General features: G+C 39.4%; 1 protein-coding gene across 1 annotated transcript; it reads right to left on the minus strand.

Annotated features, from left to right (window-relative positions):
* Nucleotides 1–27,499, minus strand: NCBP2 (nuclear cap binding protein subunit 2). The gene is made up of 4 exons (XM_053710193.1): nt 27,327–27,499; nt 22,520–22,701; nt 427–565; nt 1–310 (listed from the first exon to the last, which is right to left on the minus strand). Exons 1-4 carry the CDS (start codon nt 27,393–27,395, stop codon nt 239–241), a joined length of 462 nt encoding a protein of 153 aa, XP_053566168.1. The 5' UTR covers nt 27,396–27,499; the 3' UTR covers nt 1–238.

A 27,499-nucleotide genomic window follows, 5' to 3' on the forward strand; every position in this document is an offset into this window, starting at 1 on the left:
TTTTAGTTTTAAAATTTATTATAAAAAGATAAGCAAATTTCTTTTCAACAGCTTGAAACAAATAAAACTTAACAGGTCATGTCATAAAAAAAATGCATCCGAGCAACTGCAATAAATTTAAATGTTCTGAATAATAGCCCCGTAAACACTTATTGGTAAGTTTGAAACACCAACTGTGTCTCATACAGCATCTGTTCCTTGTGTGAGTGAGCAACGCTAGTTCATACTCTCTTGTTCTTCAAAAGTTTTGTACAATTTTACCATAACCACCTCTTCCTGCATCATAATCTTGACGATATTCATCTCTGACCTAAAAACAAAAAAACACAAACAGAAAAACGCATAAAACTACAAAAGGTATATATTCTCTGGCAAGAATATTATGGATGATCTTTACTTTCTCTTCACAGACAATTTATTACTTACCTGACCACCCGATTTCCCTCTTCCATATTGCCTGCCCTCCTTAAAGCCGGCATCCCAGTCAGTCCTGATGATTCGGTCATCTAGCCGTGTTCCATTAATAAACCTCATAGCTTGCTCTGCTTCTGCTCTTGTATAGTATCTGAGACCAGAGTTAAGGTTTTATACAAAATAGGTTTAGTATTGTACAGCGAGAAAAAGTAGTCAAAACCTTTTTGATAGTGTGAGACCAAACAGGTGATAACGTAACAAAAAAAACAAAAAACACCTGAATGTTATTTTTTAAAGGACCAGTAAATACAGTTGATTGCTATTTGTGGTCCAAAATGTATTAGATGACAGTGTTACTTTTTTTTTTTTTTTTTTTTTTTCTTATCCAAACTTTATTTCTTAGTGACGTTTCGGGGTTCACCCCTTCATCAGACAAACAACAGTGTAAAAACCAACAAACTTATAAATAGTAATAAATCCCTTCCCAATAGAAAAAAAAAAACAGCCAAAGGGTTGTCATAGTGATATCTAAATAGCAAAATCCCCACATCAACAGTAAAAAAACAAAAGGATTCACATTTAAAATACAAACAGTTCATCTAAGTGCAATGACATTAATGGCAGTACAAATTCATTAGTAATAGACAGTGACATAGTTATCCAAACACAGAAATAATAGCCTTAGCACTCTATGATGTACCCACATGTGTGGCTATGCTAAGTATGTAATGGTGTGCATGGTGATGTGTAATGGGACATCATGGGATATAAATTACGGCCTTAATCTGTAATGATGTCTAATAAACAACAGGCCACCACGGTATTCTTACCGTAATGCAGACATGCTGGGATATATAACGTATGGAGCTGTGCATGCCAAGTCACCTGTCACTCTATGGTTCAATGGTTCAAGGCAGTAGCTTCAGATACCCTCACACCAACACAAGATATCCCATCAAGCATTACCCAACATGCACAACTCCACACGCCACATATATGTTGAGTTGTATTTGTGGACTGTTTTATGTGGGTAAGACCTTGGGTGACATAAAAAAAAAAGAGGATGGCGAATCACTGGATTGCCATTCGGGCAGCAATAGAAAAAGGAGACAGTGAGATTTAGCTCGTAAAGGACATACAATTAAGGACCTTAGATTCCAGTTAATTGACCATGTTCCGCCACTGCCTAGGGGTGGTGATAGGAACAAACAGCTTTTACAGATTGAGGCACGCTGGATCCACAGATTGGATACTGTCCATCCAAGAGGGCTGAATGCAAGTATAGACTGGCATTGTTTTTATAATATTTTTTTTTATTATTTTTTTTTTAAATAATATTTATTTTATTTTCATATTAAAGTAAGCTTGACAATGACAAATATAGAGTAATCAACTCATTTTGTACATACAGATGTAACAGAAGTCATAATAGAAGTATCTCCATGAACAATTGTAAGTAATATCAGATATATAGCATATTTCTCCAGGATATGAAAGAAAACAGAATGAACAAGCAGTTTTAGCAACACCTGACTGTTTTGATTGGGGCAACACCATATTACAAGTGTGAACATGGTAGCATAGTAGCGTCGACCAATCAACTGAATGAGATCCTTTACCATATTAGTCTAAACAACCTAAAAGGCTATTCGCGACACATGTCTCCGAGTGAGGTAAAGAACCTCTAAGAAAGAGAAAGCAAAAAATGGAGGGGGGTATTAAAGGTAGAAAGGGGAGAAAGGGAGAGGGGGGGGGGGGGGAAGTGAGTGCAGAAGGATAGGGAAAGCATAGAGAAGGGGGAGAGACCTCAAGCCATCAAGCACAGACCAAGGAGAGCAGATATGAACCACTGATCAAGGGTCACAGTAGATGTATATAAGCTGGGCCTATTTGTCATATTTGAAGTATCATGATGATTTTAGATATGGACTCAACCGCAGAGGAGTTTCAATTCTCAACTGTTGGTAAAAATTTATTACCATGTTCGACTCTACATCTCAGCTGACCTTTTGTGGCGTGCATCTCCAGGTGGGGCAGACGATCACAAGGAAAAAGGGGGGGGGAGAGGGGGGGGGAGTGTTACCTTTTTTGATGGACACACCCCCTTGTCAATAACTATAATGTTTTATATGAACAAAAAAAAATCTCAAGTGCAAAGCAGCTAAATGAAATGTAGAAGAGGAACACAGATACGTTTATGCAAGCAGATCTATTTTTGTACCCACACTCATCCCAAAAGTGCATGCATTTTAAAAGTTATGTATAAGTAACAGTTTAAAAAGTTAATTATAGCTTCTCTATTTCTACAATGGTATTCCTAGTAAGCACACCGTTAATATTATTAAATAATGAATGTCTAATTATGACAGTAAAGTCATAATTAGACATTCATGATTTAGACAGAGAATACAATTTTAAACAACTTTACTTCTATTTAATTTGCTTCCTTCTCTTGTTATCCTTTGCTGAAAGGTTTATCTAGGTAAGCTCAGCAACAGCAAAGAACCTAGGTTCTAGCTACAGATTGTTGGCTGCAAATATATACACTGATCGTCATTGGCTCGCCCATGTGTTCGGTTAGAAATCAGTGCATTGCTGTTCCTTCAACAAAATGATACCAAGAGAATGAAGCAAATTCGATAATAGAAGTAAACTGGAAAGTTGTTTAAAATTGTAAGTTCTTCCTAAATCATGAAAAAAATAAAAATAATTTGGGTTTCATGTCCATTTAAGTATATGTTAAAGAAAACCTGTAGTAATTGTACAATCTGTGTACATAACCTAGCTTGAATATGATGCACGTGGAACAGGGGTGACTGCCTCCCCCTCAATCAACAATGTGCAAATACTTCAGTAAAGTCCAAAATAGAGCTGCAACAACTAATCGATATAATCAATTATGAAAATAGTTGTCAACAAATCTCATAAAATCGATAAGTTGGTTTGCAATTAGTTGGTCTGTGCACAGCACCAAGTGCTTTACTCCAATAAGTTCCTGCACATGGTTTTGTGATTTATGGTTATGCCCTTAGCCTAAAGGACGTCTACAGACATTTACTTTTCACAACAGTATAAGTTTACAACTACTCCTGGCTTATGTGCAACACAGAAATAAAATAGCAGTCATCGTTTGGATTGTTTATATTAAATCAGATGATTTGGGACTATGCTAATACTTTGCGTGATATAGTGCCAAGCTTATTAATTACACCTAGCCCTAGATTGATGGGATTTATTATTTGAATTGCTGTGCACTATTATCTGTTTGCACAATTATTAGCGGATTGCTTGCTATTACTGATTATATGTACTGTATAGATAAATGTGTAAGGCTTTGTCCTGATATCGATATATAGTCATTAGCGCTTTTGACTATTTTATTTTATATTTTTAATAATTGTAATATGTACCAAATTCAACCTCTATAAGTATGTATTTGTTATTTTAAGAGCGGACTAGATATTTTTTTCCTAACCTTTATAGCTGGTAATTTACCATTGCATATTGATATTTAATATATTTTTATGTTAGAATGAAGTCCAGGCTTACTTTATTAAGAAGCCCCTTGCATTGGTGGAGCTAACAAAGATAAATATCACACCTTGGCGATATTGGCAAAACCTTACTTATGCATCTCAGGCACCGTCTGAACGCCTCTTCTTTGCTGCAGGCAAAATACCTGCAAAAAAAGAGAGCCAGCCTCAGCCAGGGGCATGTGGTCATGTTGTCATTTTTGCATTTGAATGCAAAGTTTCTTAAAGAGTAAATAACAGACTGTTATTAACAGTGATAGTCTACTTCTTTGTAGTTTTACCTCTTTTGAAACAATGATTTTATTTATTTTTTTGCTTGGATTATAAAAACGGTTTTCTGCTGCCAGTTAAAACATTGGACAAACAGTTGTGTTAATGTAAAGTTTTAGTCTGAAGTTTATTTTTATAAACACTCAGTATGTGGATTTTATTTTAAATATAGGATTTTTTTTATTTTTTATTAGTTGATTAAAAAAATAGTCTGATTAATCGATTTTGAAAATAATCGTTAGTTGCAGCCCTAGTCCAAAATAAACTTTGATTTAGATAGGGCATGTCATTTTAAAACAACTCTCTTATTTATATTTATCACCACATTTGCTTTGTTCTCTTGATATTCTTAGTTCAAATCTAAATCTAGGTAGGCTCATATGCCAATTTCTAAGCCCTTGAAGGCCGCCTCTTATTTGAATGCATTTGACAGTTTTTAACAGCTAGAGGGAGTTCGTTCATGTGTTTCATATAAACACAACATTGTGCTCATGCACATGAAGTTATTTAAGAGTCAGCACTAACTGCCTGAATTGCAACTGTCAAAAGAACTCAAATAAGGGGGCAGCCTGCAGAGGCTTAGATACAAGGTAATCAGAGGGAAAAAGTATATTTCTACAACAGCGTTGGTTAGGCAAAACTGGTAAAAAAGTATATATTTCTATAACAGTGTTGGTTAGGCAAAACTGGTGAATGGTAAATAAAGGGATTATTTTTTTAAATCATAACATTTTTGGTTTTTACTATCCCTTTAAAGAAAACCTGTGTAAACATAGCCATCTGAAGAAATTACACTCCCAGTAGGGGATAAGCAATAAAATGTTAATTTTCAATTGTGAAAGTGATACACTACGGATATTGGTTTTCCCTCCAGGCCCAACCCATTTTGATGGGTTGTGGTTTCAAACAACAAAACCAGCAATTTCAAATACAAAAATAAACATAAAAAAGTAGTTTCTCATACATGTTATACTCTGCAGCTGGTATAACAAGTCAATGGAAATACATTAAAGTAAAATCAATTTTAAAATTACACATAATTACATAGCCTGTAACCTTAACATCCAACCTATCCTCGGCCTCCCTAACAAGGCAGATTTTGAGGCTGATTAAGAGCACAGGTGAAATAATTAGCTGATTAATAAACATGATAGAAAGAGAATTAAATGAGATAATAGAAATACATTGGAAAAGTTGTTTAAAATTCCATGCTCTGAATTATGAGAAAAACAAAAACAGACCAGACAACACTTTTTGAAATGGATATGAAATTCAAATGCCCGCGCTCTGGCCTCCCATTTCAAAAGTCCTTTTTTGTGAGCTCAAGGTTTGAACTGTTCTCCAATCAGCACTCTCGCCTTTAGGCACTTTTATTGTAGCTAGAGCGCTGTTTGGAGATAGGCTCACAGAACAAAAAGACTTTTGAACTGGGCGGCCAGAGCGCAGGGTATTTGACTTTCAACTGAAGAATTAAACTCCATCTAAAATATCACTAACATTCCAGATCGCTTTTCATAAAGGGGAGCATTTACCCATCACTTTAACACCCTGTATGTTGCAATTGTTTTTGAATAGCAAAACTACACACACCACTAGCCTTATTTGGAGGAGTCAATCTGGGTTGGTTACTGGAGACAATGCAGAACACTCACTTTGTAAGCAAAAGTTTTTTTACCCCTGCTTATCTGATAATCTATGCTGGGGTAATTAGGGACTTAAGTGGCAAGGTTAGGTTTGTTATGTCTGACAATAACCAAATTGGAAATTTTAAATAAAAGCATTTCATTAGCAACAATGCTTCTAATAAAAACAAAATGTATGCTTATCTCAAACTTATTTATTTCCGGATATGGTGAGTCCACGGCTTGAGTAATTACTATTGGGAATATCACTCCCGGCCAGCAGGAGAAGGCAAAGAGCACCACAGTTAAACAGCTAAGTATCATTTCCTTACCCACAACCCCCAGTCATTCGACCAAAAGGAAATGGAGAAAAAAGGAGTAACATAAGGTGTAGAGGTGCCTGAGGTTATAGTCAAAAGAACCGTCTTAAAATAAAGGGTGGGGCCGTGGACTCACCATATCCGGAAATAAATAAATTTATCAGGTAAGCATACATTTTGTTTTTCTTTCCCAAGATATGGTGAGTCTACGGCTTGAGTAATTACTGTTGGGAACCAATACCCAAGCTAGAGGACACCGATAAATAGGGAGGGACAAGACAGGCAGTCCTAAACAGAAGGCACCACCGCTTGAAGAACCTCTCTCACAAAAGAAGCCTCAGCCGAGGCAAAAGTATCAAAATTGTAAAAAGTATGTAGAGAAGACCAAGTTGCAGCCTTGCAAATGTGTTCCACAGAAGCTTCATTTTTGAAAGCCCAAGAAGAGGTAACAGCTCTTGTGAAATGAGTCGTAATTCTATCAGCAGGCTGCTGTTCAGCAGTCTCAATAAGCCAAACAAATTATACTTTGTAACCAAAAAGAAAGAATAGTAGCAGTAGCTTTCTCACTTTTACGTTTCCCAGAGAAACAGACAAAGAAAGCAGAGAACTGGCGAAAATCCTTAGTCGTCTGTAAGTAGAATTTAAGAACACGTACAACATCGAAATTGTGTAACAAACGTTTTTTGGAAGAAGGATTTGGACACAGAGAGGGAACAATAATTTCTTGATTGATATTTCTATTAGAAACAACCTTAGGAAGGAAACCTTATTTAGTACGAAGAACAGCCTTATCGGCATGAAAAAAATAAGATAAGGGGAAATCACACTACAGAGCTGAGAGTTCCGAGAATCTTCGAGCAGAAGAGATAGTAACAAGAAACAAAACTTTCCAAGATAACAACTTAATGTGTATGGAATACAACGGCTCAAACGGAGCCAGCTGTAAAACTTTAAGAACAAGGTTAAGGCTCCAAGCAGGAACTACAGACTTAGACAGGCCTGATTTTGACCAAGGCCTGACAAACGATTGGCGGATGTGCAATCTTTTTATGTAGTAAAACTGATAAAGCAGAAATCTGACCCTTCAGGGTACTGACTGACAATCCCTTCTCCAGGTTTTCCTGAAGAAAAGATAAAATTCTAGGAATTCTAATTCTACTCCAAGAATAGCCCTTGGATTCACACCAATAAAGATATTTACCCCATATCTTATGGAAAATATTTCTAGTAACAGGCTTGAGAGCCTGAATCATGGTCTCAATGACTGACTCAGAAAAACCACGCTTAGACGGAATTAAGCGTTCAATCTTCAAGCAGTAAGCTTCAAAGAAACGAGATTCGGATGAAGGAAGGGACCCTGAATCAGGAGGTCCTTCCTCAGAGGTAGTCTCCAAGGTGGGAGAGATGACATCTCCACTAGGTCTGAAAACCAGATCCTGCGAGGCCAAGCAGGGGCTATTAGAATCACTGACGCCCTCTCCTGTTTGATACAAGCAATGACTCATAGGAGAGCAAACAGGTATTGCCACCTGAAAACCCAAGGAACTGCTAGAGCATCTATCAGAATATCCTGTGGATCTCTTGACCTTGAACCGTACCTTGAAAGCTTGGCGTTCTGACAGGACACCATCAGATCTAACTCCGGCACCCCCCATTTGAGGACTAAGCTGGAAAACACCTCCGGATGGAGTTCCCACTCCCCGGGAGGAAAACATAATTTATGCTTACCTGATAAATTCCTTTCTTCTGTAGTGTGATCAGTCCACGGGTCATCATTACTTGTGGGACATTAACTGCTCCCCCACAGGAAGTGCAAGAGGATTCACCCAGCAGAGTTGCTATATAGCTCCTCCCCTCTACGTCACCTCCAGTCATTCGACCAAGGACCAACGAGAAAGGAGAAGCCAAGGGTGTAGTGGTGACTGGAGTATAATTTAAAAAATATTTACCTGCCTTAAAAAACAGGGCGGGCCGTGGACTGATCACACTACAGAAGAAAGGAATTTATCAGGTAAGCATAAATTATGTTTTCTTCTGTTAAGTGTGATCAGTCCACGGGTCATCATTACTTGTGGGATACCAATACCAAAGCAAAAGTACACGGATGACGGGAGGGATAGGCAGGCTCTTTATACAGAAGGAACCACTGCCTGAAGAACCTTTCTCCCAAAAATAGCCTCCGAGGAAGCAAAAGTGTCAAATTTGTAAAATTTGGAAAAAGTATGAAGCGAAGACCAAGTTGCAGCCTTGCAAATCTGTTCAGAGGCCTCATTCTTAAAGGCCCAAGTGGAAGCCACAGCTCTAGTGGAATGAGCTGTAATTCTTTCAGGAGGCTGCTGTCCAGCAGTCTCATAAGCTAAACGAATTATGCTACGAAGCCAAAAAGAGAGAGAGGTAGCAGAAGCTTTTTGACCTCTCCTCTGACCAGAGTAAACGACAAACAGGGAAGACGTTTGTCGAAAATCTTTAGTTGCCTGTAAATAAAATTTAAGGGCACGAACTACATCCAGATTGTGCAAAAGACGTTCCTTCCTCGAAGAAGGATTTGGGCACAAGGATGGAACAACAATCTCCTGATTGATATTCCTGTTAGTGACTACCTTAGGTAAGAACCCAGGCTTAGTACGCAGAACTACCTTATCCGAGTGAAAAATCAAATAAGGAGAATCACAATGTAAGGCTGATAACTCAGACTCTTCGAGCCGAGGAAATAGCCATTAAAAATAGAACTTTCCAAGATAACAACTTTATATCAATGGAATGAAGGGGTTCAAACGGAACACCCTGTAAAACGTTAAGAACAAGGTTTAAACTCCATGGTGGAGCCACAGCTTTAAACACAGGTTTAATCCTGGCCAAAGCCTGACAAAAAGCCTGAACGTCTGGAACTTCTGACAGACGCTTGTGTAACAGAATGGACAGAGCTGAGATCTGTCCCTTTAAGGAACTAGCGGATAACCCCTTTTCTAAACCTTCTTGTAGAAAAGACAATATCCTAGGAATCCTAACCTTACTCCAAGAGTAACCTTTGGATTCGCACCAATATAGGTATTTACGCCATATTTTATGGTAAATCTTTCTGGTAACAGGCTTCCTAGCCTGTATTAAGGTATCAATAACTGACTCAGAAAAACCACGCTTTGATAAGATCAAGCGTTCAATTTCCAAGCAGTCAGCTTCAGAGAAGTTAGATATTGATGTTTGAAAGGACCCTGAATCAGAAGGTCCTGTTTCAGAGGTAACGACCAAGGTGGACAGAATGACATGTCCACCAGATCTGTATACCAAGTCCTGCGTGGCCATGCAGGCGCTATTAGAATCACTGATGCTTTCTCCTGTTTGATTCTGGCAATCAATCGAGGAAGCATCGGGAAAGGTGGAAACACATGAGCCATCCTGAAGGTCCATGGTGCTGTCAAGGCATCTATCAGGACCGCTCCCGGATCCCTGGATCTGGACCCGTAGCGCGGAAGCTTGGCGTTCTGTCGAGACGCCATGAGATCTATCTCTGGTTTGCCCCAACGTCTAAGTATTTGGGCAAAGACCTCTGGATGAAGTTCCCACTCCCCCGGATGAAAAGTCTGACGACTTAAGAAATCCGCCTCCCAGTTCTCCACTCCCGGGATGTGGATTGCAGACAGGTGGCAAGAGTGAGACTCTGCCCAGCGAATTATCTTCGATACTTCCATCATTGCTAGGGAGCTTCTTGTCCCTCCCTGATGGTTGATATAAGCTACAGTCGTGATGTTGTCCGACTGGAACCTGATGAACCCCCGAGTTGCTAACTGGGGCCAAGCCAGAAGAGCATTGAGGACTGCTCTCAATTCCAGAATGTTTATTGGAAGAAGACTCTCCTCCTGATTCCATAGTCCCTGAGCCTTCAGAGAATTCCAGACAGCGCCCCAACCTAGTAGGCTGGCGTCTGTTGTTACAATTGACCAGTCTGGCCTGCTGAATGGCATTCCCCTGGACAGATGTGGCCGATAAAGCCACCATAGAAGAGAATTTCTGGTCTCTTGAATGGAATGAAGGACACGGCATGCACTTTGAAGTTTTGTTAACCTGTCCTCTGTCAGGTAAATCTTCATTTCTACAGAATCTATCAGAGTCCCCAGGAAGGGAACTCTTGTGAGTGGAAAGAGAGAACTTTTCTCTTCGTTCACTTTCCATCCATGCGACCTTAGAAATGCCAGTACTATCTCTGTATGAGATTTGGCAGTTTGAAAGCTTGAAGCTTGTATCAGTATGTCGTCTAAGTACGGAGCTACTGAAATTCCTCGCGGTCTTAGTACCGCCAGAAGAGTGCCCAGAACCTTTGTGAAGATTCTTGGAGCCGTAGCCAGTCCGAATGGAAGAGCTACAAACTGGTAATGCCTGTCTAAAAAGGCAAACCTTAGATACCGGTAATGACTTCTGTGAATCGGTATGTGAAGGTAAGCATCCTTTAAATCCACTGTGGTCAAGTACTGACCCTCTTGGATCATGGGCAAAATTGTTAGAATAGTTTCCATCTTGAACGATGGAACTCTTAGGAATTTGTTTAGGATCTTTAAATCCAAGATTGGCCTGAAGGTTCCCTCTTTTTTGGGAACTACAAACAGATTTGAGTAAAACCCTTGTCCTTGTTCCAACCGCGGAACTGGATGGATCACTCCCATTAATAAAAGATCTTGTACGCAGCGTAGAAACGCTTCCTTCTTTGTTAGGTTTGTTGACAACCTTGACAGATGAAATCTCCCTCTTGGGGGAGAGGATTTGAAGTCCAGAAGGTATCCCTGAGATATGATCTCTAACGCCCAGGGATCCTGAACATCTCTTGCCCAAGCCTGGGCGAAGAGGGAAAGTCTGCCCCCCACTAGATCCGGTCCCGGATCGGGGGCCCTCAATTCGTGCTGTCTTAGGGGCAGCAGCAGGTTTTCTGGCCTGTTTGCCCCTGTTCCAGGACTGGTTAGGTTTCCAGCCTTGTCTGTAGCGAGCAACAGCTCCTTCCTGTTTTGGTGCAGAGGAAGTTGATGCTGCTCCTGCTTTGAAATTACGAAAGGAACGAAAATTGGACTGTCTAGCCTTGGCTTTGGCCTTGTCCTGAGGCAGGGCATGACCTTTACCTCCTGTAATGTCATCAATAATCTCTTTCAAGCCGGGCCCGAATAAGGTCTGCCCTTTGAAAGGAATATTAAGCAATTTAGATTTAGACGTAACATCAGCTGACCAGGATTTTAGCCACAGAGCTCTGCGTGCCTGAATGGCGAATCCTGAATTTTTAGCCGCAAGTTTAGTTAAATGTACTACGGCATCTGAAATAAATGAATTAGCTAACTTAAGGAATTTAAGTTTGTGTGTGATGTCATCTAGTGTGGATGATTGAAGTGTCTCTTCCAGAGACTCAAACCAAAATGCTGCTGCAGCCGTGACAGGCGCAATACATGCAAGAGGTTGCAATATAAACCCTTGTTGAACAAACATTTTCTTAAGGTAACCCTCTAATTTTTTATCCATTGGATCTGAAAAAGCACAGCTATCCTCCACTGGGATAGTGGTACGCTTAGCTAAAGTAGAAACTGCTCCCTCCACCTTAGGGACCATTTGCCATAAGTCCCGTGTGGCGGCGTCTATTGGAAACATTTTTCTGAATATAGGAGGGGGTGAGAAAGGCACACCGGGTCTATCCCACTCCTTAGTAACAATGTCAGTAAGTCTCTTAGGTATAGGAAAAACGTCAGTACTCGTCGGTACCGCAAAATATTTATCCAACCTACACATTTTTTCTGGGATTGCAACTGTGTTACAATCATTCAGAGCCGCTAATACCTTCCCTAGTAACACACGGAGGTTCTCAAGCTTAAATTTAAAATTTGAAATGTCTGAGTCCAGTTTATTTGGATCAGAACCGTCACCCACAGAATGAAGCTCTCCGTCTTCATGTTCTGCAAACTGTGACGCAGTATCAGACATGGCCCTTGCATTATCAGCACACTCTGTTCTCATCCCAGAGTGATCACGTTTACCTCTTAGTTCTGGTAGTTTAGCCAAAACTTCAGTCATAACAGTAGCCATATCTTGTAATGTGATTTGTAATGGCCGCCCAGATGCACTCGGCGCTACAATATCACGCACCTCCTGAGCGGGAGATGCAGGTACTGACACGTGAGGCGAGTTAGTCGGCATAACTCTCCCCTCGTTGTTTGGTGAAATATGTTCAATTTGTACAGATTGACTATTTTTTAAAGTAGCATCAATACATTTAGTACATAAATTTCTATTGGGCTCCACTTTGGCATTAACACATATAGCACAGATATCTTCCTCTGAATCAGACATGTTTAACACACTAGCAAATAAACAGCAACTTGGAAATACTTTTCAAAGTAATTTACAAATAATATGAAAACGAACTGTGCCTTTAAGAAGCACAGAAAAATATTATAACAGATAAAATAATTAAGTTATAGCATCAATCTTTGTCAGAATATACAGTTTTAGCAAAGGATTGTTCCCCTCAGCAAATGATAACTAACCCAGGCAGCAGAAAAAAAATACACAAATAAACGTTTTTTATATCACAGTCAATACAATCAGCACAGCTCTGCTGTATGATTACTTCCCTCAAAAAAGACTCTTGAGATCCCTGAACTCTGTAGAGATGAACCGGATCATGCAGGAAGAAAATGAACCTCTGACTGAGTTTTTCTGATGCATAGTGAAAGCACCAAAATGGCCCCTCCCCCACACACATAACAGTGAGAGGGATCAGTGAACTGCTCTAATTTAAATCAAAACTATTGCCAAGTGGAAAAAAAAGTGCCCAAAACATTTTTTCACCCAGTACCTCAGAGAAAAAAACGTTTTTACATGCCAGCAAAAAAACATTTTACCTCAATAATTAATTGTCATTTAAAACCTATTGCAAGTCCCTGCAAAATAGGTTAAGTCTATGTATACAGTTTAAAAGCCAGAGAAGTACCATTTCCCAGAAAACTGAAGTGTAAAATATACATACATGACAGCCTGATATCAGCTACATCTACTGCATTCAAGGCTGAGTTTACATTATAACGGTATGGCAGGATTTTCTCATCAATTCCATGTCAGAAAATAATAAACTGCTACATACCTCTTTGCAGATTAATCTGCCTGCTGTCCCCTGATCTGAAGTTTACCTCACTCCTCAGATGGCCGAGAAACAGCAATATGATCTTAACTACTCCGGCTAAAATCATAGAAAAACTCAGGTAGATTCTTCTTCAAATTCTACCAGAGAAGGAATAACACACTCCGGTGCTATTATAAAATAACAAACTTTTGATTGAAGATATAAAAACTAAATATATCACCATAGTCCTCTCACACATCCTATCTAGTCGTTGGGTGCAAGAGAATGACTGGAGGTGACGTAGAGGGGAGGAGCTATATAGCAACTCTGCTGGGTGAATCCTCTTGCACTTCCTGTGGGGGAGCAGTTAATGTCCCACAAGTAATGATGACCCGTGGACTGATCACACTTAACAGAAGAAAAGACTGTCTGCTCAGAAAATCTGCTTCCCAATTGTCTACTCCTGGAATGTGGATGGCAGATAGACAGCAGTTGTGGGTCTCTGCCCACTGAAGAATCCGAGTAACCTCCTTCATGGCTAAGGAACTTCGAGTTCCTCCCTGGTGATTGATGTAAGCCAAAGAGGTTATGTTGTCTATCTGGAACCTGATAAACTGGGCAACTGAGGCCAAGCTAATAGAGCATTGCAAAATCGCCCTCAACTCCTCCTGAGTCCAAAGGCCCTGAGCTTTTAACGAGTTCCAGACTGCTCCCCAGCCCAGCAGGCTGGCGTCCATGGTCACGATCACCCAGGAAGGTCTCCGAAAGTATGTGCCCTGAGACAGATGTTCCTGAGAAATCCACATCAGGAGAGAGTCCCTTGATGACTGATCTTGATCTAACTCTATTCTCCGAGATAGATCCGCATGGTCGCCATTCCATTGTCTGAGCATGCACAACTGGAGAGCTCTCAAGTGGAATCAAGCAAAAAGGAATGATGTCCATGGAAGCCACCATCAGAACAATTACCTCTAAACATTGAGCCACTGAAGGATAAGCAAAAGCCTGAAGAGAGAGGCAAGAGAAAAAGATTTTGTTTTCCCTGACCTCTGTCAGAAAAATCTTCATCAATAGAGAATCTATTATGGTCCCTAAGAACACTACTCTTGTAACAGGGGAAAGGGAGCATTTTCCAGATTCACATTCCATCCATGGGAACGAAGAAAAGACCATATCTTTGCGTGAGATTTTGCTTGTTGAAAAGATATGTCGTCCAGGTAGGGTGCCACAGCAATTCCACGAGAACGGATCACTCCCAAAAGAGCCCCCGGAACCTTTGAAAAATTTTTTTGGTAACCATGGCTAGACCAAATGGAAGGGCCACGAACTAGAAATGTTTGTCCAGAAATGCAAATCTCAGGAATCTGTGATGGTCCCTGTGAATAGGAACATGAAGATATGCATCCTTTAGGTCTATGCTGGTCATGAACTGACCCTCTTGTACTAAAGGAAGAATGGAGCGTATAGTCTCCATCTTGAAGGATGGAACTTTGAGAAACTTGTTTAGACACTTCAAGACTAGAATAGGACAGAAAGATCCCTCTTTTTTGGAAACCACAAATAGGTTTGAGTAGAACCAGAGACCCTGTTCCTGCACTGGAACTATCACTTCCAGGGAGGAAAGATGTTGTATACAGTTCAAGAACGCCTCTCTCTTTATCTGGTCTGCAGATAATCTTGAGAGATGGAATCTACCTCTGGGAGGAAAAGTCTTGAATTCCAATTTGTAACCCTGGGATACTATGTCCACAGTCCAGGGATCTGGGACATCTCGTATCCAGGCTTGAGAGAACTAAGAAGGTCTGCCCTTAACCTGATCCGATCCCGGATCGGGGGCAAAACCTTCATGCCGATTTTGAATCAGCTGCGGGTTTCTTTGATTGTTTCCCCTTGTTCCAAGGCTGATTGCATTTCCAAGAAGACTTGGATTGTTCCTGCTTGGAAGAAGAAGGGGGAAGGCTTTCCTCTGAAGTTACGAAAGAAACGAAAATTACTCTGACATCCTTTAGACCTATTCTTCTTATATTGAGGTATAAAAGACCATTTTCCACCCGTAATATCAGAGATAATTTCTGCCAAACTGGGTCCAAACAAGGTTTTGCCCTTGTAAGGAATTGCCCAGAAGCTTGACTTTAGAGGAAACGTCCGCAGACCAGGATTTCGACCATAACGCCCTGCAGGCTAGGACAGCGAACCTAGAAGTTTTAGCTCCTAGTCTAACAACTTGTAAAATGGCATCTGCAATAAAGGAATTGGCCAACTTTAGAGCTTTAATACGATCTTGAATTTCATCCAAGGAAGCCTCTACTTGAAGACAAGTCGTCAAACCAATAAGATGCCGCACTAGTCACGGTGGCAATACACACTGCAGGTTGCCATTGGAGACCGTGATGAACATAAATCTTTTTCAAATAAGCCTCCAGCTTCTTGTCCATCGGATCCTTAAAAGAGCAGCTATCCTCAATAGGAATAGTGATTCTCTTAGCCAGAGTGGAAATGGCCCCTTCAACTTTGGGTACAGTATACCAAGGGTCTTTAATGAAGTCCTCGACAGAAAACATTTTCTTAAAAATGGGAGACAGGGAAAAACAAAAAACAAAAAAAAAAAAAAAGACACCCCTGGTTTCTCCCATTATTGTGAGATAATCTCCCTAGCACAGTCCAGCACAGGAAAAACCTCCAAAGTGGAAGGTTCATCAAAGAAACTACCATGACAGGGGTATCAGTCATCTAAAGTAGCTAAAACCTCCTTTAACAATACACAAAGGTGTTCAAGCTTAAATCTGGAGGATACCACCTCAGTCTCAGAAGAAGGAATTATACTGTCCGAATCTGAGATGTCACCCACAGAAAGTCCCAATGTATCTTCTTCATCAGACTTATGAGAAAGGGCAACTTGGGAAGCAGAACTGAGGATAGGCACCTTACTTTCTGAATTTCTAGATTGCCTCTTGTGTTTTCCCTGTAATCTGGGAATGGTAGCTAATGCCGCAGATACCGCTGAAGATGCCTGGGCAGCAATTTCTGCTTTTAAATAAACTCCACTAGGAGTTATTGAGGAATCACAGGGCACTGCATGTGATGCCATTGAGGCTTGGGACGTAGCAGGAGAAAGCTGAGGTATTATTTTAACAGCATCATCCCGAGAGACATAAGGCTCAAAAATGTTACCTTTATTTTGCAAGGTTTTCTTGACACATGAACAAAATTGCATAGCAGCTGCAATTTGTGCATCTAAACATAATAAGCATGAATTCATGAGAGCAGGCTCTTGCTCCATATCAGACATGTTGTGAAACAGTAAATAAATGTGAACAGATACATTTCAAAAGATTCAATTAAAATAAGCCAACTTTAAATTTTATCCCAAATTAGGATCGATCCCCAGTTAAAAGTATTTGAGAAAAGTTAAGAAAAAACATTTTTATAAACATCAAAAACTTCTAAAATACCCTTCAGGCAACCCCACACCTCAATTACTGAGGTGCCTTACTGCTACTAATTAAGACCGGATCACCCAGAAATGGGGAAAAACTATTTTTTCCTCAGAAACGTTATGAAGTAAAGCTGGTCATGTGACTGCAACTGCCGAGCTCAAATTACTGCTGTGAAACAGAGAGGCACTACTTCCTGGTACACCGAGTACCAGAAACTTTTTTAAAACCAGAGTTTAAAATGTTGCATCATTTTATTTTAAAGCAATGGGGAAATGAATAAGCTGCTGAAATAGAAAATGCAGCCTTACTTTCAGTTTAAACTTGTATTGTTTTATCAAGTAAATATGTGTCAGAAAATAAAGCCTAATAAAAACATTTTACCCTTTATATTTAAGAGAGTTTAAATGTTAGTCTCACACATGCTACAGTGCCTGCTTCAAGTCCCAGTGTAACCCATACAACAGGATTATCTATGTCCCAATTAAAAGGCAGTGTTTTAATTTGTTAAGTGCATGGTCTCCCCAACTGGAAGAAAAAACACTTACCTGCTGCGTTATCCACCATATAGACAGTTACAAAGGGCTCTGTGAGGACACAGTTCCTCACAGAGAGCTTTGAAAAAGAAAGAACAGAGTAGCCAACTCTGGCTTTCTAAACTAAGGCAGCAGTTGTTAGGAAAACGCAGTAAGTACCTCTTTACAAGTTCCTAACTGCTTTAAAGCCACCACTACCCGACTGCAAGGAATGACGTGGAATACAGCTATACCCCAAAACTTGCTTATAGATGAAATCAAAAATTCTCTTCAGACACCTAAACTTCACCTCCTCCATGCACCGAAGGGGCAAAGAGAATGACTAGGGATTGTGGGCGAGGGAGTGATACTTAGTTTAACTGTGGTGCTCTTTGCCTCCTCCTCCTGGCCAGGAGTGATATTCCCAACAGTTATTACTCAAGCCGTGGACTCACCATATCTTAGGAAAGATAAGTTTAGTTTTTTTCCAGCAGCATACACACATGCTGTGAGGGCTAGAGAGGACAGAAATTATAATGCAGACTTCACAGGCACTGAAAGCAAATAAAAAATAAAAAAATAAAAAAAAAAGCAAAGCAAAAAAGCATAACCAGGTAGTCCCAGAGAGATGCCTCACAAAGATTTCCTCTCAGATTGGGATCTAAGAGAAACTAAAATGATCCTCCAGCACTGCAAGATCTCTAACAAGAGTCTAGACAGGCAAATTTTGTAAAATGTACTCTGCATTTCTGAATTTGGAGAGATAAGCTCAGTTTACTAGAGAACTGCATGACATGAGCGTTTTGGTACACTTAGAAGTGTAAAGTAATCTAAAATACAGACGGGTCCCCTTAAGTTTTATTACATTTAAGCTTTAGCCACCAATGAGCAAGCGCTACCCAGGGTGCTGAACCAAAATGGGCCAGCTCCTAAGGTTAGATTCCAGCTTTTTCAAATAAAGATAGCAAGAGAAAGAAGAAAAATTGATAATAGGAGTAAATTAGAAAGTTGCATTCTCCATCTGAATCATGAAAGGAAAAACAAAATGTAGGTTTAGTATGCCTTTAATGCATTTAGATACAGCACCGATTGTACAAATTCTGATTATGCTTTAGAAGTTAGTGTTACTTGGATCATACTTTATATATATCTGTGTATCTTTTACAAATTATTTGCTGTATTGTAGATAAAAATGAAAAAAACTGACATCTTCAGAAAGTGTGAGGGACAGGGGAGTTCCCAAGGTATGTCTGAAGCGCTCTCACAATTCTGATGAAATGCTGCAAGCATTTTACACAAGCTTACCTCGCTGAATTAGCGACAGCTTTCTGCAGGTGAAGTTTGCTCAAAATTAGGCTCTCTGGGATACAGAAACCTGACACTGATGTAAAGTCTGTTTGCAGCAAATAAAATAAAAATTCTTTAAATTTGTACTACAATTGAACTTACATTAAGTTTAGTATACATTACTTTTCTGTCATTTAATAAGTGTATTGTGAATTACTTTCTATGAAAGGTATCTCTATGGGACTTCAAGGTTCCGCCATATTTATTTTTAGACCACTCAGAGTTCAGCACTATAATTTATCTCCAAACTGTAGAATATTTGATCATCCGGGCCCATAGAAAGTATTAAAGCTCTCTAGGATACAGAATCTCACATGGAAGATTAAAGTTAAAAGGGAAATGAAACCCAAAATGTGTTTTCATGATTCAGAGAGAGCATACAATTTAACAACTTTCTGATTTAGTTTATTTTATTATCAAATGTACTTAATTCTTTTAGTTTCCTTTGTTGAAGGAACAGCAAAGCACTACTGGGAGATGGCTGAATGCATGTATGTGCTGTCACTAAATAGCAGCTAGCTCCCAGCAGTGCATTGTTGCACTGGGTCTACCAAGGTATGCTAGGTCACTCAAAGAATGAAGCAAATTAGATAAAAGAAGTACACTGGGAAGTTGTTTAAAATATTATGCACTATCTGAAAGAAACGGGGGAGACTTGGCACTGATATAAATTCCCAGTTTACAGCACATATAAACTAAATTGTAATGGTTTAACTTCAGTTTAACTTGCATTTGCGTCTAATTTAGTATACATTACTTTTCTGTCTGTTAAATAAGTGGATTGTGCATTTTGAGCAAACCACCTGCCATGCTGCCGAGATAAATTAGTGAGATGTAAAAGTGTAAAACATACAAAGTATGATTCTACCCCGAAACTGTCATAGCATAGTCTATACAAAAAAAACAATATATTTCTACATGAAAGCATTGTGAAACTAATAGGCTACCTGTTTATGCCAAAAAAAAAAAAAAAAAATCCTGAAATTCGCAACCTTTAAATCAACAATTCCAAACTACGTGCAGGTGCACCTTAGGCTTAGGGGCCAATTTACCAAATGGCGGGCGGGCGGACATGATTCGCTGTAGAGAGAATCATGTCCGCCCGACATCGCTGAATGCCGACGGCATACGCTGTCGGCATTTAACATTGCACAAGCAGTTCTGGTGAACTGCTTGTACAATGCCGCCCCCCTGCAGATTTGCAGCCAAATCGGCCACTAGCAGGGGGTGTCAATCAACCTGATTGGGTGGATTGATGTCCGCCGCCTCAGAGGCGGCGGATCAATTAAGAAGCAGCGGTCTCAAGACCGCTGCTTCATAACTGCTGTTTCCGGCGAGGGGTATCAGGGGCCATTCGACCCTTGATAAATCAGCCCCCCATGTATCAAATGATATATGTCACACTAAAAATCTGAATATTTATTTATAACATCATTGCATGAATATATACAGTTCATTCAATTATGGGTTTCAAAAATACATTTTGTCCCATAAGAATAAATCTTGCACTGGAAAAAATAGCCAATACTATTAAATAACTTGCTATTACAGTTCTCCTTGGACCACTGGTTTTCAAACCTTTCCTCGGGCCTCCCTAACAGGCCACATTTTGAGAATATCTGAACTGGAGCACAGGTGAAATAATCAGCTGATTAGTAAACATGATTATTTTACCTGCTCCCATCCAAGGTAATACTGAAAACCTGGCCTGTTGGGGAGGCGTGAGGGCAGGTTGGAAAGTCAGTGGGCTTAGAGCAATTTGACATCTGCAGAAAGACCAGGACACGTACAGGAACTATTATCACTTTTGCTTTACAGTGCTGCTCCACCTCAGACTATTCTTTTCAAACGGCACTGTGCTCTGGCCACACAGTGTAAGTTTTCCTTAGCACTGCAGCCAGAGTAAAGCGCTGATTAAAGAGAGCAGTCAAATACAGTGATATGCTGCAAAATGGCAGCACATTGATTGATGATAGCTCCTCCCAATATGCAAAGCTGTGACTCCTGAATGTTCTTGGGAGCAATATACCATTTTTTTGCAGCTAATTTGCTATACAATTTTCTACTGCTGCAGTATATTACACAACTTTAAAAAGTGATTATTCGCCAGTTATTCAACCCATTTCTATTGAGCTGTGCTATAGTGTAACTGCCTAATTTAAAAATTCTAAATATCTCTATCTATATCTATCTCACTGCAGAAAGTGAAAAAGCTCTGCCTTTATGGTCATGCAGTGCTATACTGCACTGGGTTTGTCACTCCTTCACATCCAGAATTCTGCAGTGCTGGAGTCATTTAGGAGTCAGCACTGATTAGCTAAGTCTGTCAAACAAAAATAAATTAAGGGGGCAGTCTGCAGAGGCTCAGATAAATGTTGGGTATGCAAAACTGAGGAATGGGTAATAAAGGGATTATCTATCTTTTTAAAACAATTATTAAAAAAAAATCTGGAGTAGACTGTCCCTTTAAGTCGTCAGACACAATACACACCACTGCCAGCTGTCTGAATACAGGTGCATGGGTATCACACAGCAAATGTGTGTATGCCACTGAAAAAACATTTAGTAGAAGCATTACTGCTAATAGAAGTATATTTGTAAAAATGCTATTTATAATTAAAGGAATAGAAAGGTCACAATGTGCGTATTTTAAATTACACAGCCAGCAACTTTAACATCTTTCAAGATATCACAAATCACTCAGCAAGGTCATTATCTTCGGCAGATATCTCTTTAGTAAAAAGATTTTTCCAATCTATATGGTTAAAACAACTTTATTTGGGATTAAGAGTGGAACCCATGAGCGGTTCTATCCTCAATCTTAAACTGTTGCAACAGAAACAAGTGCAGCATGCTGTTACCAGGGCTTAGTCAGAGGGAAACTACATTTCTCTTTAAGCACTTACAGCACCTTGAGGGGCTCTACTTTTGGGAACAACAGTGTCTTCAATCTGAAGTGCAATGATTATATCAATTATACATTATGTGGCAAACCTTTAAAAAGGGACAGTATACTTGAAAATTGTTATTGTTCAAAGAGACAGATAATCCCTTTATATCCCATTCCAGTTTTGTATAACCAACACGGTTATATTAATATACTTTTTACCTTGTGTCTAAATCTCTGCAGACTGCCCCTTTATTTCAGTTCTTTTGACAGACCTGCATTTTAGCCAGTATTTACTCATAAATAACTCTGGGAGTCAGCACATTGTTACCTATGACATGCATGAACTAGCACTGTCTAGCTGTGAAAAACTGTCAAATTGCACCAAGATAAGAGGCAGCCTTTAAGGGCTTAGAAATTAGCATATGAGCCTACCTAGGTTTAGCTTTCAACAAAAAATACCAAAAGAACAAAGCAAATTTGATGATAAAAGTAAAGTGGAAAGTCTTATAAAATGTCATGCCCTATCTAAATCATACAAGTTTGATTTTGACTAGACTGTCCCTTTAAGCATAAAGGGGTAATGAACTTGAAGAGAAAAAAAAAATCTATTTAAAAAGGGACAGTCTACTCCAGAATTGTTATTGTTTAAAAAGATAGATAATCCCTTTATTAACCATTCCCCAGTTTTGCATAATTAACACTGTTATATTAATAATCATTTTACCTCTGTGATTACCTTGTATCTAAGCCTCTGACCTATCTGAATAATGAAAGTTTAATTTGGACTAGACTGTCCTTTTAAGGAGCTATTTAAAACATGCTATGCTTTTCATTAAAAAATGTGATACTTTATTCTGAAACTGATTACGGAATTAAAAGAAATCATTTTAAATATTTCTTTAAATTTTAAAATTGTACCATGGGCATTTTTATGGGTAGATCTTTTTTTACAAGATTCTCACTAAGCTCATTGTAAATAGTTGATGACCCCTGGTCCACAATTATATTATTGTGTTTCAGATCACTCCACGACAGAAATAGTTTGAGGTTCTAAAAGACCAAGCGCCAATAAGACAAAGGATACTCCACGAAACAGAATCCACATGCAGTTTTCTTCACTTTATCAAGCCCCATTACGATTTTCTTCACATCTCCACTTTTGCTAAAGAGTTCATAGATCTGCTCTTCTGTGGTATAAAAAGACAGGTTTCCAACATACAGTGTAAAACTGTTTTTCAGCAGCTTTTCCTGATCAAATCTGTTGCCCTGGAAATACACAAAAGTTATGAGTATTGTATTTTTAAAAATATATATCTCCATAAGGGAAGTACAAACACACAACAAACATATCTAATAATACTAGATACACACACAGTGTAGTAGGTTTAATGCAATTTCATATTATCAGACAAGACTTTCAATCACATGCCACTGCCCATGAACAATCAATCTCCTGGGGCAGTAAATCAAATGCCATATTTGGGGGTCATCCACCTAGAGCACCAGTTCTGTGTGCGGCAGTTATTTGATTTATTTTTTTATTTTTTTAATTGAAGTTTTAATCAAAATATTTTCCAACATCCAAATAAGTATAAGCTTTCCAATAAAGCTTCATCAAAATTACAATATAATTTCCCATATTAATGAGACAATTTTATACATCAACTAAAAAAAAAAAAAAAAAATGTATAACCTTGTCCCTTTTTACATTACAAACATACACACGCACACATATACTATACATACACACACCGTTCGTAAATTCTTCAAAAACACCCTCTATATTTCAAAAAGATTTTTTATTTTTATTTTTTAATAGGATTTCGAATTTTAAAATTTCAATTCCTCAATAACCAAGAAATTCCACCATTCCATGGACGAAAAATTTGTTTTTGTACCATTACGTCATGATTTCATATAAACTTCCCAAGATTTTCTAGTATTTTTTTTAAGCCAGAACCAACTTTGAACCAATTATTTTTATTCTAGGACAGAGAAAGAAATTTTTTTTTAGGAATATGAGCATCATATGCGGCAAAGTTGTTTTTTTATTAGCACAATTGTGGTAAAGGGTGATGTGGCTTTTGATGCCACACTTGTCTCATTTCAGCCTGAGCATCACTCAGTGTGGCAGCCTGGCCGAACACTATCACCTTCAGTTCCCCAGCAAAGGTTTCATAAGCAGTGCTTGACACAGAGCACCATGTATAAGTGAAAGCAATGCACTAAAACAGGCAGTGTACAAGATATTAAGGTAAGCAGTGGATTTGAGATCTAATCACCAAGGCAGAACATGCTGTGATTTGCATGTCATAAAATACAGTATGTCTGCAGAAAGAATAGGACACATGCAGGAATGCTTAGCAGCTCTGCTCCACATCAGGCTGTTCTCTTTAAACAGTACTGTGCTCTGGATGAACTATGTATATGATTTAACCCCTTCACTCAAGTGTTCACCTAAGTTACAGCCGAGAGCTGGAGCCCCAGGCATCTGCCACATATGGAGCCAGAGTGCGATTGGTGCTCCGCCTCCATATGAGGGCAGATGCCTGATCGTTACTGTCTGTAACGATCTTCTGTTGGTACCAGCGGGAGGAAGTGGGAGGGGCCCTATGCTACGGAAAATTAAAAAAAAAAAAAAAAAAAAAAAAAAAAAAAAAAAGGGACAGGAAGGGATGGGGCAGCTACACTACAGAAAAAGGGATCTAGGGTCCCCCTAACTAAAGATTGCAGGGGTGGGACACACTACAGAAAATAAGTAAAAAACAACAACAAAAAACATCTTTTTCATACTGGCAGACTGTCTGCCAGTACCTTAGATGGAGGTAAGAAGTGGGGGGTGGGAGGCTAAACTCTACACTAAAACTAAAATTAACCTTTTAAAAGGGACAGTAAACCTTAAATAATGTTATATAATTCTGCACTATGTGCAGAATTATATAACATTATTTTTAGGTGCTATAGCCATAAACGCCTTTTTTACCTTTTAATTTGCTAAAAATATGGCGCTTTTACAGACCCGCTCTCTGCTGAGCGGGTCTGTTATTTTTAGTCAGCGCATCGGGCTAGCTGTATAGTCACAGCCCGGCCCGACCGCGCCATAAGACTAAGTGCAGCTTGCTCCTGTCACAGGAGCGAGCTGCACTTAGTGCTATGGCGCGGTCGGGCCGGGCTGTGACTATACAGCTGGCCCGATGCGCTGACTAAAAATAACAGACCCGCTCAGCAGAGAGCGGGTCTGTAAAAGCGCCAAATTTTTAGCAAATTAAAAGGTAAAAAAGGCGTTTATGGCTATAGCACCTAAATAATGTTATATAATTCTGCACTATGTGCAGAATTATATAACATTATTTTTAAGGTTTACTGTCCCTTTAAGCTACCTAATTAACCCCTTCACTGCCGGGAATAATAGAAGTGTGGTGCACAGCTGCAATTAGCAGCCTTCTATTACCAAAAAGCAATGGCAAAGCCATATATGTCTGCCAATTCTGAACAAAGGGGATCCAAGAAAAACTTTTACAAACATGTGTGCCATGATTGCACAAGCAGTATGTAAATCATTTCTGTGAGAAACCCAAAGTTTGTCTCATAACAGTATTAATTCCTAGAGCTACCTAGGTTCCTACACATTACAGTGTGCTACAAATATATGGTGAGGAGCCCCAGTAGCTAATTCTCCTTTTATTTTACTAGGCGAAACAATAGAAGTACCCTCTAACCCATGTTCACCGGTATACCAAAACTATATTTCATAATTACCAATATAACAGGTCATCTGGAACTTCCACTTAAACTCCAGAGTTCGATGGCTCCCATACTAATTTGTGTATAATATAACTCACTTCATGGGATTGTTTCTTACCATCATTGTATTTGCAAGGGCTAGTCAACTATTGTATTTTTTTTTTTTTTTTAATATAATACAATATTGATAGACTTCAGATTTGTACTTGATGACATTATTGTAATGCCTGATCAATGCACTCAGAGAGAGTATTTCATAGCGGTATACTCTCAGTGGTATATAATTTTCTCTTTAGCCGTCTTAAGACACTCTTACAAGCTCATATCCCATATACGTAACCAATGATTATTAGCACCTATTAGAAGGGTTCTGTTAGATAGACGGGTTTCTTCAGGTGGGACGTTTGCTCTGAATGTTATGTTCCTTTGATCTCCTTTTGCTATTTAATATATCAGATACTTACAGCTGGAATGCTTAATTCAAAGTTTCCTTAGGAATGGCGGTTGGGTCCCTCCTTAAAGATTGAAATTAAAGCAGATATTCTATCTCACCCACTTCTATTAACACCTCACCCTATTGGCAAGACACTACAATTTATTTACCCCACTAGCTCAATATATTACTCAAATGCCACTTAGCTAATTTCTTAAAACATTTAGGTCACTAATTTTAACACAACATTTCTGACACTTCTGTATTCTTTACAACTGTCCTGATAAGCCCCCCCCCCTCTTATTGAGCGGATCATGCCCGCTGACTTCCCCCCCTACACACCTCGGTCCAAGAGTGGCTGAAACAAAAGTCAACTCCTCACTTCTTACCATCACTAGACTAAAGTGTACCCTTTATATTTATGTGAGGAACATAAGTCACAGGAGATATCAAAAAAGGAAGTTCCATTCTAGTTAGTCCGAACCTTCTTTTCACACCATGGGGCCCATTTATCAAGCGCCGAACGGTGCTTGTGGGCCGGTGTTTCTGGCGAGTCTTCAGACTTGCCAGAAACAGCAGTTATGAAGCAGCGGTCTAAAGACCGCTGCTCCATAACCCTGTCCGCCTGCTCTGAGCAGGCGGACAGGAATCGCCGGAAATCAACCCGATCGAGTACGATCGGGTTGATTGACACCCCCCTGCTGGCGGACCATTGGCCGCGAGTCTGCAGGGGGCGGCGTTGCACCAGCAGCTCTTGTGAGCTGCTGGTGCAATGCTGGATACGGAGAGCGTATTGCTCTCCGCATTCAGCGAGGTCTTGCGGACCTGATCCGCACTGTCTGATCAGGTCCGCAAGACCTTTGATAAATAGGCCCCCATGTTGGGATATATAATGTGTCTTATTCCATGCTTGTTCATTTCATTGTTGTACTTGATTTGATACAATTGTTATTTACGGACGAAATCTGTATGTTTCATCTACTCACAACTTCATTAAAAATTGTTTCTCCAAAAAAAAATAATAAAAAAATATATATGTTTAGGTTTTTGATGAATTAGTGCCTGGTTTTTAATAAACCTATCAAAAACAAGGGCACTTTAATTCATCAAAATTGACATTTCACTGTTGTTTTCTTCGAAAACTTACCTTTTAATACTGGCAGCCGCTCCAGCACTTCCTCCGCCCGTCGCAAGCCGTCTTCACAGGTTCAAAATTACGAATCCGGCTTCCTCAAATCACAGCGTTGCATCAGGCCAAGATTCCCCCCGGGGTTGAAGCTGTGATTGGAGGAAGCCTGATTCGTCATTTCTAACATCTGCTTCCGACAGCCGGGGGAAATCGCTGGAGCGGCATTCAGAATTAAAAGTTACGTTTTTGAAGAAAACAGTGAAGTGTCTATTTTGATGAATTAAAGTGCTATTAAAAACAGGGCACTAATTCATCAAAAACCTATATTTTTATTTTAAAGTAAATTTAAAGCAGTCTGACACAAAAAATTGAATAAGAAACCAACTTCCATGAATAAGAAACAGAATTTAACTAATAAGAAACAGCTTGAATAAGAAACAGCCTGAATAAGAAACCAACTTCCTTGTAATCCGTATCACAAGAGATTAAGCCATATCAATACACTATTATTTCATTTTGGCCGCAATATATGGTACGTTAGTGTAATCGGGTTCATTTTAAAAAGACGGTAAAAAAAAATCCTACCCTGAAGTGCTGGTCTCGGTATTCACTCAGCTCTACATACGAGTCGCTTCTCAACACGCTCAACGACATCGTTTCACTTCACCGGAATACACCGGTTACCACACCGCCAGCCAAGCTTTTGAAGCCGTAAAATAACCCCTGTGTAAGAAAAGCTTTGGGCCAATCATGATGTA

Source organism: Bombina bombina, chromosome 4, assembly GCF_027579735.1.
Source record: "Bombina bombina isolate aBomBom1 chromosome 4, aBomBom1.pri, whole genome shotgun sequence".
In the NCBI taxonomy this organism is placed as follows: domain Eukaryota; kingdom Metazoa; phylum Chordata; class Amphibia; order Anura; family Bombinatoridae; genus Bombina; species Bombina bombina.